This window comes from Aptenodytes patagonicus, chromosome 15 (genome assembly GCF_965638725.1).
Source record: "Aptenodytes patagonicus chromosome 15, bAptPat1.pri.cur, whole genome shotgun sequence".
In the NCBI taxonomy this organism is placed as follows: Eukaryota; Metazoa; Chordata; class Aves; order Sphenisciformes; family Spheniscidae; genus Aptenodytes; species Aptenodytes patagonicus.
In genome coordinates this window covers 3,531,167-3,547,560 of record NC_134963.1, presented here as the reverse complement: position 1 = coordinate 3,547,560, position 16,394 = coordinate 3,531,167, and the positions used below count along the sequence as shown (strand labels likewise).

The window sequence follows — 16,394 nt, the reverse complement described above, 5'->3', positions numbered from 1 at the left end:
ATAAATCAGCCTATGTGTTTATTCTAGCATTGCTTTGCAAACTTTCTTTGCTCTTTCTCACTCTTTCCACTCCCCCGTCCATTTTATCACAGTGAACGTTGTGCCCATGGAGGAGCACATCTCGCTGATGTGTTCACAGTATGATTGTGCATCATATTTCTTTTGTCCTGACTTTGCTCATGCTCATCTTTCCTGAAAATCGAGTGCTGATCTTGAATTTTAACTCAGAGCCTTTGTTCATTCTTTTGCTATTCCATTCCTGTGCCAGTGCAGCTCTGTTGATTTTGATGGGAGGAAATAGGAGGCTCCGGTTCTGTCCTTAATCCCATAGAATTACATGGAAAAAGTCGGACTAATGCTGCAGGATACCAAACCCCTCAAATTCCTTAGAGAACCGTTTGGCAATTACCAAATTTCACTCAGCAGAGGAGAACAAAAAATGACTTTTTATTTTGGAAAAGCACAAATATTTCAGAGTGCTATAATGGTCAAAAGAGCTCTTTTGTTTGAGGAGCATGAAACAGGGCTCTATTTTAATCAGAATACTTAACAAAATAACACAGACTTCCTTTCTATGGTGAAAATTAAAGCACTGAGCCATTTGGCAGCTAGGTCTTCTTGCTGACTAAAGGATTTCCCCATGCAGTATAAAAATGTTATGATACTGCACCTTTATCCATCACTGTTCTCTGTTGAATAACTTTAAATTTAGTCATTCTGTACTCTTGAGTTCAATCTGTCTCCTGTATTGGCCTTTTTATGCCCTTTCTCCCCAAAGCGTGGTGTAGGGGAAATTCAGGGCTGGGTACCTGGAGACTCTTGGCCGCGGTGCAAGCCACAGCTAGCTGCAGTCCTGAATCAAAATGGATTTTTCTGAATCAAAGCCCAAGCCTGGATAAGGGAGGTAGGCATACTAATTTTCACTGAATTTTACTGGGAGCTGGGTATTTAGTTATCCTCAACTGCTCTGAAAAATCTCAGACTCAGAGTCTGGCAAGAGACCATCGTTTCTCTGCCTGCAAGAGCCTGCTGGGCCCACGCTGGGTTTTATTCTCCTTGTAGTCCTCTCTGGTGGACTTCAGTTTGGCTGTTAATTGGAGAACAGGACCAGTCTGCTCTTGCTGGAACAGAAAGTAGAGAACAGATGTACAAGTCTTTGGCGTATGGGCAAAAGTAGCTCCTTCAGTTTCACGGAGGATAATCTGCTGTAAATGCAGCATTTAACATTTTTGAGAAACACTGCAAGTCTTACGCCTGAAATGAAGGCAGAAAAACCCACACTGCTTTGTGTTACACAAACAGATATGAGGAAGAACTTGCAAATATCCGCTTTTCTGGTCCCCAAACTTTATTATAATTTGGAACCACTTCACAACTTGAGTCCTTCCTCCCTGCCGTGCTTCCTTCAGGCTTCATTTGAACTAAAAACTCGATGTGTGCGATTTGTAATGAGCAGGTTACCTACTGTTTGATGACATCTTGCCCAGAACTACTTTAAAAGGCAACGTGGGCTTTTAAAAATACTAATTAATACCTTGGCAGAGATATTTGGAAAATTCTAAATTTTTCATGTCACAGTGAAAAGTTTTAAGTAAGCAGCCACCAGGCTGGGCTGGCTGTAGGAAAGCGTTCCTTTAATCCTGAAAAGTCCCCTTCACAGCACTTTATTGCTGATCACTAGGGGTTGTGCAGTTAATAGAGAACGGGAATTCAAAAGCAGTTCTGCTGGAAATGGCTGATAAAGATGATTGCGCTGCAAAGCGTGACTCTCAGAGGCTTTTTCTCCTCTAAACTTGTGGTATCTGATACACTGTGGCTCGGTAAAAGAAGTCTCTGATTCAAGTTAGACTTTTCTTTCTGTGAGTAGTGATTGTGCAGCGCCATTAGGTATGGCCCCACCAAAATCGTTCTTGTGGTCTCAGTGAGTAGACTCAGCCTCCTGAACTAAACACAGATGTTAATTTGGAAAAAACATAATGTTATGTACCTAACAAAGTGCTTGACAAGCTGAAGGAAAACAGAGATTTGTATTGTTATTATTATTTAATATATAAATAAAGGCCTCACTGGACTGAAATTGAATTTCAGCAGCCTTTCTGGAGGCAATTAAAACCATTAGCTTCATCAGCCAAGGCCAGCATTTTAATGTCTCTGAAACACTCAGGCTGCCAAAGTTAATTATTCATCCTTTTCTTAATTGGATTCAGATTGCATTTTAAAGGTGCAGCTTCAATAGGGTTGGCTGAGCCTTAATTTTTCACCCCTACCTCTCCTCCCTTCCCTCCCCCCAAGAAATGTCTCATAAGATATTGTTTCAAGCCTTCGCAGAAAGGTTTGAGAGTGGATTTCAGCCCAGGCCAGCAGCTGATCGTCTCATGGCGGATCTCATTTGGTTCAATAAACAGGGCAGAAAACATACGTCACTGGAAGTAACTCCATGGCAGGAATGCTTCTTTGAGATGGAAAGCTGTCCAAAAGGGACACTCAAATATAACTTGCTCTTATGTTTGGACTTAGGGCAAAATACAGTTGTCATGTCTTACACTTCCACCAGCAAACAAATAACTTTGGCTTCATAAAATGTATACACCATACAAGCACATGCAAAAATGTCATATTCTGTGTTCTGCCAGTAAGTAACACTAAAATACAAATGATAAGTGTCCTTAGATTGCAGGGCTCATTTTTTAAGGCTGTAAAACATTCTTTGGTTCAAGAACTTGTCTTTTTTTGGAAGATGAATTGCTTTTCATGAAGGAAATTTCAAAAGTAGTTTAGACAATGCAATTACTGCTTTTGGTGGCTAAATTGTGAAGCTGTAATTTGGTATACGGATAAACCCTTTCAGGATCAGCCATGACAAACCTTGTTTTAAGTATTTGAACTCAGCCCTTTGTCTGACGTGTTGCCTCTAAAGGCAGACACAGAGGGATATTTTGCAGTATGTAAAGAAGGAAATTTTAGATTAGTACTTCCCCAAAATGCCCCTTCCTCTGGAGAAAGCCAAAAGTACCCCCTTTGCAAAGGAGAAAATGTGCAGTCAACTGCCTGAGAGGTGAATAATGAGAAAAAGGGACAGGAGTGCAAATTTCACACAAAAGAAGGGGACGTCTGGAAGGGGACACTGAGCAGAGAGAGCCCTGTGTTGCCCAGACAGGTGCTCTGATCTGACCAGTTGCAATTTTGTGTTCTGTAGCCCATTTAGCTTTTTGATGGGTTGTTGTGCTGTGTTGTATGTACAGTTGCTCATTAATGTTACATAAATAAGTAGGTTTTCTGTTCTAGATACAGATCAAACTATTTTTCACGTATAGCCTACTGAACGAGGCTTTCAGCCTCAGCTGACCTTTTCCAGATACTCCAGAGATGAAAAGTACCATCCCATTATAATAATATATTTCCATCTTCCTGTGCAGTTACTTTTAAATAGAGGAGTTAGATGTCACTCATTTTCTTGTTATTAACAACATCATAAAGGAAAAAAATATATTTGGAGTCTGAACTGGTATCCTTCCAGGATCATTTCTCAGGCCATCCGGTTGCCTGTGAGTTTCCAAAATAAAAATGTTGAGCAACGCACGAACTTCTTTTATGAGTGAGAACGAGGGTAAGACAATGGACTGTAATACTGCAGATGGGTGTAACTACTGAAACCGTCAGATCTTTGTCCATGCTATTAGCAACGCTTGCAAGGTAAAGGGTGTTACAGCCTAAACTAAAAGGGTGGGAGCTTTATATGGAGTATGAATTTTTGATTTGACTGGTTGTCAAAGCTGAAACTAAGAAACATGTCTTGGTGTTCATGATTACTAACACTCATGACTGCATGAGCTCGTTTCCTAGCTTTTCAGCTTGCTGCAGAGTAAGAGAATGACCTTATAAACTCAAAGAAGCAAAGCCTTTTAGAAGAAAAGAATAATTTAATGTAGACTGGGACAAGTGTGAGAATCAGGCTCATGGGACTACTTCACAGACTGCTCAATGTTTTATTTGGTACTTTTTAGTGCTGTTTTCTTTAGTAATAGCATTACAGCCTGATTAGCATTTTTGTGCTGACTACAAGATCATCCCAAATTACTGTCTTACATTCCACGTCATGCACGAAGTCTGAAAATTTTCAAAAAGAAAAGCTGAGGTAAGATGAAATCGGCTCGTAGCAGAGCATTGGAATTTATAAGAAATAGTTTCTTAATTGATGATGCACAATCCTTTGGCAGTCCAGGTATTTCTAAAAAACTGCATGCTTGTTATCCCTTACAATGTGAACATAGACACCAACATCCAGCTGTGTTGTAACAGCTGGGTTGTGAGAAGTTAGTAGAGACCTGATGCTTTAAATACGAGTTCTCTTCTCTCCCGCACAGTATACCTGTATTTAGAAATGAGGCTCCACACCCTGGAAATCATTCCGGGCCTTCTTTTCACGCTGTGTCCTTCCCCCTGCAACTCGTACCACCCGCAGAAAGGAGCTGGTTTCACCGGCTGGAGCCGCTGTGAACGGGGACCGCTCTCTTGCACCCCTCCAACCCGACAGTTCAGTTTGAGAACAGCTGTCGCAGGCCCCACCTTTTCCTTAATGAACAAAAAATGGTTCAAAACTACCTACAGCTTTCTGTCCCTCACGCTAGGCAAGACGAGAATGTGAACTGCAGCGATGTTGGTTTTGAAATAGTTGTTACCAGACTGATGTGGGTGTTGATTTAAGAGAGTCGTTCTTAAAGCATCATCACATTTTGGTTGCGTTTACCAGAGCAAGAGCAATTTCCAGTTCATAGATATGAGAACCTATGTAGGTTATTTTAGGTTTGAATGAATCTTCTACATTTTGTTGATAAGAGATTTTTTTTTTCCTTTTCTGTTTCTAAGTAATACAGGCTCCACTTGGAAGAACTTGATTCGTGTCTTGTCTTGCCCTGCAGAGGTTTCTGGAGGAAGACTGAGCTAAAACCCAGAGAAAGACTGTCTTAGAGGCATGTTAGTTATGATAGGAATTAGTTAGAAAAAAGATGTTTGTGTGATCATTATCTTCTCTTGGCTATGTTATGGAAAAAACCAAAGGCTTTGATTTTTGCCCATTTCCACTAGATGGATCCCCTGTATCTTCTGTACTTGTATGTGATAGTAAGGCATTACCTTTCCTTTGCAGATCTTATCCGCCTTTGCCAATGCGAACGCTGCGATAGACCACTGTAAATCTAAATGAGCACTGAGCAGCTTTGACCTCCGTAGGGAACATTTTCTGGCTGCAGGTGTTGGGAGTGAAAGGAGTGAAAGAAAGCCTTGAATTGCTGAGAAATACTGATTTCAGAGTGACTTGAAGCTGGAAAATCTTCCTCTCCTCCCCTCCTCCCTCTGTAGAACTGCAAGCCACCTGTAGCAAGAGAAAGGGATGTGTATTGGAGCAATCAGGCAATAAGGTCCATGTATTTTGGACATGAATATCCCTGATGAGGAAATCACTTCTAAACTGCCCAATTTACCACACAAGTTATTCCTATTTCAGGCATAATCTGTGAAGAATGGCTATACATGGCTTCTCTGGGGGATGAGGGATGATAGGAGCTCCTTTGTAGAAGTTATATGGACCTTTTAAGCTGGTCCAGCACACAGAACCCTTTTGTTTCTCTAATTGATGCTATCCAAGTCAGGGAAAAGAAATGTGTCTTTGGCTGAAAGAGGGAAAATACTAAAGAGCTGCATCATATTTCCTAGGAACTGTAACACCATAGCAACAGTTGTCTTTCAAAGCTGCTGCTGCATCACTTAATAGTTCTCAGATTGCTGAGCGAGCCACACTCTATTCTGCTGTAAAACTTACTGCACGTGAGCTGGTACTGTTGGCAGATAATGACAAGAAAAATGTACATATACAACACATCGGGTTTGTCTGTATTTTTTTTTTCCTGATAACCACATGGCAAGTTATTTCTCTGCTTTAAAAGGAATTTTAATGGGAAGTTTATTGGTAGAACTGGTTGGATTTGATAATCTCTGATGAAATACTTTGGGGGGGAATTTTTATTGTGTGTGTGGAAAATAATAGAAAATCCCAAACTGTGAGAAATGATTATTTTTTATTAGAGTTACTGTAAAAGAATTGGAAAATATATTGGTCCTTTCAGTATTTTTCAGAATAAATAAATATTTTGAATGAGTTTTCAGCTAGGAATTTAATCTATAGTGAATAGACGCTGAAATAAAAACATAGTATTTCAAGCATCAAAACTAAAACTTTTTCATTGACCGCTTTTTTTTTTTCCCCTCAAATGTTCAGTTTATGAAAATGTCAACTCCATCCAAATCAAGTCAGGAAAAATATTTGAAAATTCTTCTGAGATGAGAAAACTTTTTCCTGCCTAGCTCTGTTCTACTTATTATATATTAATACTGCCTGGCTCCCTTTGTTGGGTGTGGCTTTTTTGTCATTCTTTTATGAGAACTTGCACGGAAAATTAAAGCACACTTTCTGATTAATTTGGGATGAATGGTCAAAACACACTGTCCCTCCCCCATTGAATCTATCCAGGCTTTAACATAGATCCTAGCGGCGGGGACTGTGGAGTTACAGATTAAAGGTTCATGAAAATTGAATTACTTCTACAAAAGGTGCCTGTAGATAGAAACAGAGGCTGAGACGAGCGGCTTGCCCTCTGACTGCTCACGCTGGGTCTTTTCTGTGGTTTTCCATTCTGTAGGTGTCAGTCCAGCTCCTTCAACAGGCACTGAAAACATGATACATTAAACAAAACAAGTGGGCTATAAATGGCCTGTGATTTATGGGTTATCATGCTTTGTCAGTTCTCACTGCTGTGAAGCACTTCTGGTATTTGCACAATGATGTAAATTATTGCAGCATGAGAGCGTTAGCAAAGTGCCCTGCGAGCTGTGAAAGATCCCATTGCTGACATTGTTTGTGCAGCCCAGTAAACTGCCCTGATCTCAGGCTTGATGATACCGCAGCAGCAGAGAGATTAACTTATTCTGAAGAAATACTCATTTATGAAATAGAAGAGGGAACCAAGATGCCATGGGCGTGTGGATGCCCTGGCTGTGCGGCTGAGTTAGGAGTCGGCTCTTCATTTCCCGTGTTAGAAACAGCAGCGAATGATTGTGAACATCAGCTTATATATGGGCGGATGGAGGAGGAAACGCCATGTGCAGGGGGGCCTGACCTGTGGTTCTGTAGCGTAATAAATCAATTAATAGTTTTTATTTCATTTTTTTCTTCGTGTACAGCTAACAAGAGAACACCAGGTGGCCCTCTCCTCCATCACTTACATTGGCTGCGCTCTGTCCATCTTCTGCTTGACGATCACGCTGGTCACATTTGCTATATTGTCGTGAGTAATTTTAACTTAATACCTGCTGAACAACTATCATGCAGAAAGCCAAGCGCTGCTTTTCAGGCCGCTGGTTAGGATCCCTTCAGGTGCTCGGGATGAAACAAAGGCTATTAATTCTACAACCTTCCTTAATTACGTTCTGCACGTGTATTTGTAACAGTTGGTTAGTTATTTCTGAATTACTTTCATTTCCTGAAATGGGGTGGTTTTTATATGGCAAGCTATTTCCATCCGATGAGGGATTTTTGGATTGTTTTTAAACTCTCCATGTTTTGTTATAGTTCAGGAATCTTGCAAGGAGACTGTAGGAGGGCTTGGTCTGGAGCTCAAAGCAAGTACAATATGAGCAAGGACTGCAGGATCACCCCCTCTTCCCCCCCCCCCCCCCCAATACATCTTTGGATTGCTTGGAGTGTACAGTCAGTACTTCTTTCTGCTTTTCAACTATCTTGTCTGTAAGGCAATGTGTTTATGAAGGTATGCCCAGAAAGGAAGGCTCGGTCAACATTAGCTGCTTCACTTTTTTTTCATACAGCTTGTACACAATTACATCATATAACCCACATTTATTTTCAAGTATCTTGCTGTTCTCTGTTAGGCCAGTTTTCTAATGTGTTGCTTTAGTAGGATGAAGGACACTATCGGCAGTGTGAAATTCACTCCATGGCTTATGTTTAAATACTCTGGATCTCTGCAGCCTCCTGCCTGTAACACGGCAGCCCCTTCGAGGGCTCTCTGCACAGGGAAGGTTTCTGCCACGGGGTGCTTAGGGTCTTTATGCATGTTTATATTCCAGTAGTGACAACTGAGTTTGAAGCCCAGCTAGGCTTGATACAAACATTTCTGAAAACGCTTTCATAAGGGTTTCTGTCTAAATAAAAAATAGAAAACCTGACAAAGGGTGAAGTAACTTGTTGAAGGTTGCGCAGCAGATTGGGAGCACAGCGAGGAATGGGATTCTTGTCTCCTTTCGCACACTGAACCATGTTCTTCCTACTCAAGAGTTCAATTTTTGATTTCGGTGCCTAAGCATGTCTTTTGGACATCCTGTTTAGAGGCCAGTTTCTAGGAAAAAGGACTTGCTGAAACCCAGTAAACTGATTGCAGTGTGTGTTTGTTCCAAACCCTGTATTATTTCCAAGTCTCAAGATCTGTGTTGGTCATACTTGGATTAAGTACATAATGCGTGGCAAAATCCACTCTAAATAAGTCCAACGTCTGCCTATCTGGCATTGCACTGTTGGCATGTTTAGGCTGAGGGGAATGATCTGCTCCATTTTTGTCTGAGTGCAAAACTGGATGTTACAGTGTTTAGGAAGGAAAAAGGAGCAAAAGGAGATGGTATTGCTGCAGCGGGGCTGAAAACTCTGCAAGAAACTGGAGGCAAACAGAAGACTTGGAAAGAGAGCTTGGACCCAGCTGACTGTCACAGGGTTAAGCACCCCACCTACGTACCGGATCATTCAAACTGCCAATTAAAAATAATTTGATTAGGTTTTCACTGGAGAGCAGGGCCTCGTTAAACAGCTGAAGTGAAATTTTGCAATGTAGTGTTAGATGACCATGAGGTAAGTGGAGAGGAATCTGGCAAGTTCTTTGCTACTCTGCGTACTGGCAACAACGGCCGCTTCCCAGGAGGGCAGTCGTGATTGCCGTCTGGGTAACGATGTTCCAGGTTACGACTACGTGAAGTTCCTTATTAGAAAGCCGTTGGCACCAGGCAGTGCAACCTGTCTCTTTGAATTACTTTTAGGATACCGATACTGCTTGTCTTCTCCTTCTTCACTCCCTTCTAATGGAGCACTGGCTACAACAGTGCTGGAAGAGCAGGGCTGACAGCAAGCCATCGTCTGCGCTGCCCCGTCTGTGTCACGCTGCTGCAGGGGGCACGCACGATGTGTCACCAGCGGTTGCAAAAGTCGTTGCCATCCAGCGTGATACAAAAAAAAGATGGGATTGCGTGCTGTAGTGTGGAGGAAGCACTGCCATTCGCATAGCCAAACGGTCCAGGTCTCCTGAAATGATTAAAGCTGATGGTAGGGGCTGGCAGGCAGTATGGATTGAAATAGGAAACCTGTTATCACTAGTACTGTTCTTTTTTTAAAGAGAAGAATAAAATTATGTGAAAGGCCTGAAATGTTCAGATAAATGTTTTTGTTTGTTTTCTACTTCCTATTTCTGGATGAGAACAGAAACACGAGGTCAGAAGACTCCCAGGAAAGCATGTTCTTGTCAGATTTCCAGACAGTTTTTGCAAAGCCAAGAGAGATAGGTTCAAATGATGTTGTAATCAAGGTCAGATCTCTGTCAAGATAGGCACTGCCCACCCGTATAAGTAGCTGTAGTTCCTGTGCTGAAAAGCTGGTAATAGTAAAGTCAAAATTCTAACTAGAGTCTTTTCACGTTCACTTATTTCTAACACAGGCAAATACCAACAAAATAAAACGAGAAACTCTGTGGCACGGTGGGGGCTAGATGGTGCAAGGTGCAGTATGCTTTCTGTGAGGTGCAGATCTGACTTCCTTGACAGTTCAGCACCGTTCAGGATCAAGCCCTTTGTTGATATTCTATCACAAGTCATTAGCAGAGCCAGTTAACGTGCAACTCAGTCTTTCTGCTGCCTTCAGGACGGTAGCAGAATATGCAAGAAACCAGTTAGGTACAACTCCGTCCTGGTGGAAGGAGTGCTCAGAAGACATCATGATAACCCCACCAGAACGAGTGACCAAAAGCCAATCAAAATGCTTGCTGATAAATCATAAATACGTTCGTGCTTCTTGGAACACTGTTTTATTCACGTGTCTGTCTATCTTCTGCCAGGTCTGTCAGCACCATCCGCAACCAGCGCTATCATATCCATGCCAATCTGTCCTTTGCTGTCTTGGTGGCTCAGATCCTGCTTCTCACCAGCTTTCAGTTCAGCCCTGGGACGGTAAGTGCTAGAAAGAGTGATTGTGGCTTTTGTGAGGCACCTCCACGGAATGAATGCCACGTGCCACATGCAAGAAAGTGTCTCGCATGTGAGATCTCCTATTTGTAACCTGCCTTAGCCAAAAATGACATCCTACAACACTGGATACAGCCTTCTGTGCATCCAAATAGTGTTATCGTGTATCCAGCCGTGTCTGGATGTTTGCAAAACTGAAAGAGATATGCACCCATCAAATGGAAAAATCACCATAGTAATGGAGTGCATTTCAGTTGTGTGTTCAAAGGGCATGGCTGACTTCTGCCTGACATGGCTTATGCTTTCTCTCATCCATTCTCCGTGTTGGAAACTGTAGGAATTCTGTACTGGAGAAAATCGTATGAATTTTGTATTTAGGTAAGGTATTTGTATTTCTGTTAGGGTTTTGGGTTGTGGGTTTTTTTTTTTTTGGCTTTTTTTTAATCGTGTATTCTCTGCTATGGTACAGTTTGCCTTTTTTTTTTTTTCCACATTAAAAAGTCATCTTATTCTTGTTGGAAGGTAATGAGCTTCCTGACAGGGCTGTGGCAATTTCTTCTGCTTTCTTGGAGAGCAAAACAGAAGCTCTTTGTTTTTTACTCATAAAGTTGTATTTGTGCGGTGGAATACACTGTTTTTCTGAACAGCAGATTTATTGATCATGATCTCTACTCTGGAAATTTAGATGATTTTTAAGTATCATTCGTGTTTATTGGACCTGAGTAATAATCAATGAGAAAGGTATAGCAACTATTGCTTAATTAATAGCAATAGTTAATATTAATATTCTGCCACCTTATAGCCAGAGGTGGCAGAAAGCATTACCTCTAAGTATCGCTGTGTAAGAGTTTAATCCGAGATCCTCGGTATCGTAAAACACGTGTATACTTCTCTGGGCATCTAAGGCAACCACTTAAGCAAATGATGAACACCTTCATACTGCTTACGTGGTACTTAAGCTCTATGCATGTATAGGCTTTTTCTGCCTGGTCGCATAGATCGGAACTTGAAATTGCAGGTTGATTTTATGGATCTGCTACTACAGGTGGGAATTCCTTATGCAGAGTACCAGGATCTAAACCATTAAAACTGGCATCTAAAACAGCTGGCTTAGGTTAAGACGAATATGCCAAGTTAACAGTATTACATACCAGTAAAACCAATTTGTTTCCACTGTTGTTTTTAAAAAATGCTATTTAAAGTAATGTAAGGTCTGTTGATGGAAAGTCCCACCTGCAAAAAGCAGAAACAAAACCTGATTTTAAAATAATCTTCCAGTGTGCTCTGTTTTTGTAATGGTCAAAACTTGGCTACTTTGGTGACCAGCTGTTGCTCCATGTTACTTTTGACAAGCAGTGAGCAGTTTCTATTAATCTTTTATTCTTTTTATTCTCAGTACAAGTAAATATGAGGTTTGAACACTCTTCATTTTGCCAATACAACAGCTACTTAAATTTATATTCAGCTCAAACGGGATCCCTTGAACATCTGTTAAGTTTATAAATAATGGCAATGTCTGGTTTTACATAGGCTATTATTACCTGAGGATTTAAAAGCACTTTGTAAAAGGAAGTTCATACTCTTCTGCTGTTTAACATTCAGGTAGGTCCTGAATGAGTAAGACAATGTGCAAGGGAGAAAATGGTGGGGAACGGTTTAGAAGGAAAATGAAATGGAGACAGTGGAGAGCAGCAAAAGACATAACTTGAAACTGAAGGCAATGGAAACCAGGTATTAAAATAATCCTCTCTGAGTGAGTATAGAGCTAAAACTCTGATGAAAGGACGTAGGCTTGAGGGCAATAGAACGTTCACTCAGCCCAACAGGGTGTCTTATTCTCACAGTTTTTCCTTTTTTATCCGTTCCAGATTTTCAGACAATCCAACTGAGTCACTTCAGATAACGTGTAAAAGCCTCTTTACACCTTATCAAGGCCAGCATCACCTCCAGTCTTTTAAAATACTATGAAATACTAGTTGCGTTTCCTGTTTTTAGTTGGATGTAGGTAGAGCCCGTGTTCTCCAGAGACCTGTCCCAGTGTCCACCTCCATTTATAATATGCCTTGTCCACACAGACATCTCGCTTGTGTAGGTAAGCAGATGTAGCTAAGCTTGTGAAATGCTCACGTAGACTTAAGCTGCAGTTTAATAGGTGCATTTTTTCATTTCTCTTAAACCTACTCCAAACTTACTTTAGTTAAATTGAAACAGTAGCACACAGAAAGCAAGAGCTGTTTTATGCCACAGGCTTTCCAAAGTGAAACACTTCACAGAATCCTTGGATATTTTCAGCCCTATCTCCTCTATAACAGCAGTAATTGTAGGGCACAATACTGTAAAGATCTTAAAGTTGAAAAGCATGGTGTACATACTATCTGCTACACTTTTATTTTTATTGTTTTAACCTCTTGGGATTGGGGGTGTTGCGATTCATCCTTTTATTAGTCTTGTGTCCTTACCTTCTGCATGCTCTGTTCTCACTAGCTTTGACATGTTTTAATACCTTTAATTGCTGCTTTAATTAGACTGCTAAATGGTAGTTTACAAAAAGAGGGAGGTGATATTTACACTAGAAGGTGTATTTACACTAGAAGGTGTAAATTTACACTAGAAGGTGTAAATTACTTAATCTTCTGCTTCTGCCAAAGATGGGTGTATCTAGTGCCAAACAGTTTATAAGAGCCCTGGCTTGAAAGGACAAGTGGTACCAGTTTGCTTGAGGAAATACAGTGCAACAGGGAATGGCATCACAGAAACAGGCCGTGAGCTGGCATCGCTTTCTTGCATGACTGCCTTTAGACTCGCCATCCTTATCCCATCTCCGTCTCTAGGGATATTTAGTTTTTGATTCCAGATATAGCATACAGTATTCCCCTGGTAATTTCAGATCTATTATTTAATCATTTACAATTTCTACTACAGTAATTTTCCTTTTGTAGAGTAGGAGTAATTTTTAACCACAAAACTCTATTTCCATGAATAGGACTTTGATCTTTCTAATACATCCAAAACCTTTTTTTTTTCTTTTTTAAAGCTGGTCCTTGATACCTAACATTCCAGGAAGGCAATTATTCCTGAAACCAGCATATCTTTCTTCTAGAGAAAGCAAGTATCTTTGCACACAGCATTTTCTTCCTGTTTTGCTATCCGCGTGCCAGTCTAATGACTTCCCTTAGACCTTCAGCAATAGATGGATTTGTTTCTTCAGAGAGGTTTGCTGACTTAGTTACTTACTCCCTGCTATAGACTAGAGAGCACCATTTTTTAAACAGAATCCCAAACAGCAGCGCGCATTTAAAAATAATTAACCATCTTTAGGCTACCAAAGCCTTCCAAAGACCTGAGCACGTTTGTGGGAGAAAGTGAAGTATTATTTAGACATAGGAAAATGAAAATTGAAGTACAGTGTGTTAGGCAGCACTGTGTTTTTCCAGCACAGCTGGAAAATTTAATGTGTCTATTATTTGCAGTTCTGCATCAGTGTATTGAGCTGTTTCTCACTCAGTACTCCTGCATGGCATTGCTTCAAACACTTCCAAATAGAGAGATGAAATGAGCTACTTTTGTTTATGGTCTATGTATCTGCAGAAATTCAAGACTGTGTATCAAAGCAGCATATAGATTGCAGGGAAGGACATTTTCAGAGGGTTCTGTGTAATGCAGTAAGATTGCCACTTAAATTGAAAACACTATTATAAACTGAATTTAGAAAATGTATGCAAATTTACCTATCTGTTTTAAGACTGTCCTCAGTGAACAAATGACTATTATTTTCTGAGAGGCCTTTCTGAGAGTCTGCTTTACTTTCTCAACAGCTATAACGTGATAAGCCTGGCTACTGGCCGGACTGATTTTTCTATTTCCACAGACTCACAAGTAGTCAACTGTAAGAGTAACAGTAACGAGATCTGTCTTTTTACAGATATTCTACCAAAAGTAGCGTGCATCATATGATACAGCAAGGGACACCTGCTTGTTTTTAATATGTAAAGTCTCAGCTTTTCAATGCCTTTGTCAAGAAAGCAATTCTGTCATTTAAGAGTATCTTCAAAGTAATAATTAAGGCACAAATACAGAAAGAGTAACAACTTTGCTATGGATTTTATGTAAAAATCTGCAACTTGGTATTATACAAAATTATATACAGACCAGCCTCCTGCTACTTCACTGTGTTTTATTTTTCTGCTGTTTTGTGATTCATATTGTTTGGCTACTCAAAAATTGGGAAGTATCTATTTGACAGAACTAGCTTGTAAGTCAGCTTTATGTTGCATTTTTATTTTTGTGGACTAATCTGGTAGAAATCAAAAGGCATTAAAATGGATTTCATAGCCTTACGATAAAATTAACTGGAAAGGGTTTTACAGTTTTTGTCAATAAGCAAATCTGGTTTAGTTATATGTCACCGAACACTGCAAAATACTAAAACACTTACAGATCTCACTTACATGAATTAAAACCAAAGTTACTGCTTTTTAATACGTGTAGTCACCGTGGATTTACATTAGAATGTCCTTGCACTAGCGCAGAACTGGCTGAGTACAAGTGAGAAGGTATGGGAAAGCTTCAATTTTCATTATACTATCAAGTCCCAACATTTTAATTTTCATTAGTGTACAAAACCCCGAACCATCAACAAAAAGAATGAAGTGCCAGCACAGGGCAGCTAAGCTAACGCAGCAAAGGCAACTAATGATTAACATCTGAAGACCACTGTGGCAGCAAACTGGTTCCTACTGGTAATGCTTCCTCAGCGCACGGACTCCCCCCACCTGGATACCTTACTGTGACTTGTGCAGGTGAGGAAGGGAAACCTTGAAGGAAGGGGAAAAAAAAAAGTCTTCCCATTTACACGGACTGCATGCAAGCAACCCCTCTGAAATTCTGTAGGTGACACAGAAGGGATGTTACAACTACAGAGCAGAATGACCATCGTCAGCATGCTACAAGATGCAAAACTGAGATATAGCTGGGACTCGTTCCAAGAGCGTGTTTAAAATGTGCCTTAACTGAAGGCAAACCAAACGAGGTTATCTTGTGGTAAGATCATTGGCAGTCACATCTGTTCAATTACCGTATGATGAGTGAAACCACTTGTGGTGAGACATCCTTGAAAAGCAATTAGTGGGGAAAGGAGCATGTGCTGTGGGAATACATGAGGAGTGGGGAAGAAGAATGGATTAGGTTTTCCTGTTTTTGTAAGGTAGGCCGATAGGAGACTTGGAGAAAAATGTAAAGATCTCTTTGAGGAGCAACTTAAGGAAAAGCCAGGTCTTACGCCCACGCTGCATTTCCTGTAGCCCACAGTGGGCCATAAGCGCTGAGGTGGGTGTAAACAGGACTCGAGGGTGTTTCTACTTCTTGCTGCATTGCCTTAGGCTTGGCATTCCTCTCTTTTGGGGCAGCATTTGTTTCACTTCAAAACATGTTATAGTTTAAATTGAAACACATAGTCCAGTTTACACCAGGTGGGCTCGCTTTTTACATGGTATTTTGCTGTTGCTTAAACTTTCGTATCAGCTCCTATTTCCAGAACCTTGATAGCACACAGTGAATAAAGGACTATCAAGGAGTATTCGAATTGTCTGTAAACACCCTACAGAGAAGACTTTCAGTTCTTTGCCTTAATCGCTAGATGTGTTCTTGTCAAATATGATTTCATATACAGCTGGTACGTACTTCAGACTATGGGAAATTGCAAATTCAAACAGACGGGTAACCTAGATGCCCACCATAGAGCAATTAGGATTCAAGAACCAATGATAGCTTGCTATAATATTTTTGAAATGTCTATATTGGTATTGCTGATCATAGAATCATAGAATCATTGAGGTTGGAAAAGACCTCTAAGATCATCGAGTCCAACCATCAACCCAACACCCCCATGCCAACTAAACCATGTCCCTAAGTGCCTCATCTACACGTCTTTTAAATACCTCCAGGGGTGGGGACTCAACCACTTCCCTGGGCAGCCTGTTCCAATGTTTCACCACTCTTTCAGTAAAGAAATTTTTCCTCACATCCAATCTAAACCTCCCCTGGCGCAACTTGAGGCCATTGATGGAGGAGCATATGAGACTTTTACAGAATTTCTAACCAGGACA

The 16,394-nt window shown here is 40.6% G+C and overlaps 1 protein-coding gene across 2 annotated transcripts in view; it reads left to right on the top strand.

Moving 5' to 3' along the window:
* Positions 1–16,394, top strand: part of ADGRD1 (adhesion G protein-coupled receptor D1) — a 161,296-nt gene that overhangs the window by 98,536 nt on the left and 46,366 nt on the right. For both annotated transcript variants that reach the window (XM_076352987.1, XM_076352984.1), the window contains 2 exons: positions 7,237–7,340; positions 10,164–10,275. In XM_076352987.1, coding sequence (XP_076209102.1) covers positions 7,237–7,340; positions 10,164–10,275 — 216 coding nt within the window. The remainder of the gene's footprint in view (positions 1–7,236; positions 7,341–10,163; positions 10,276–16,394) is intronic.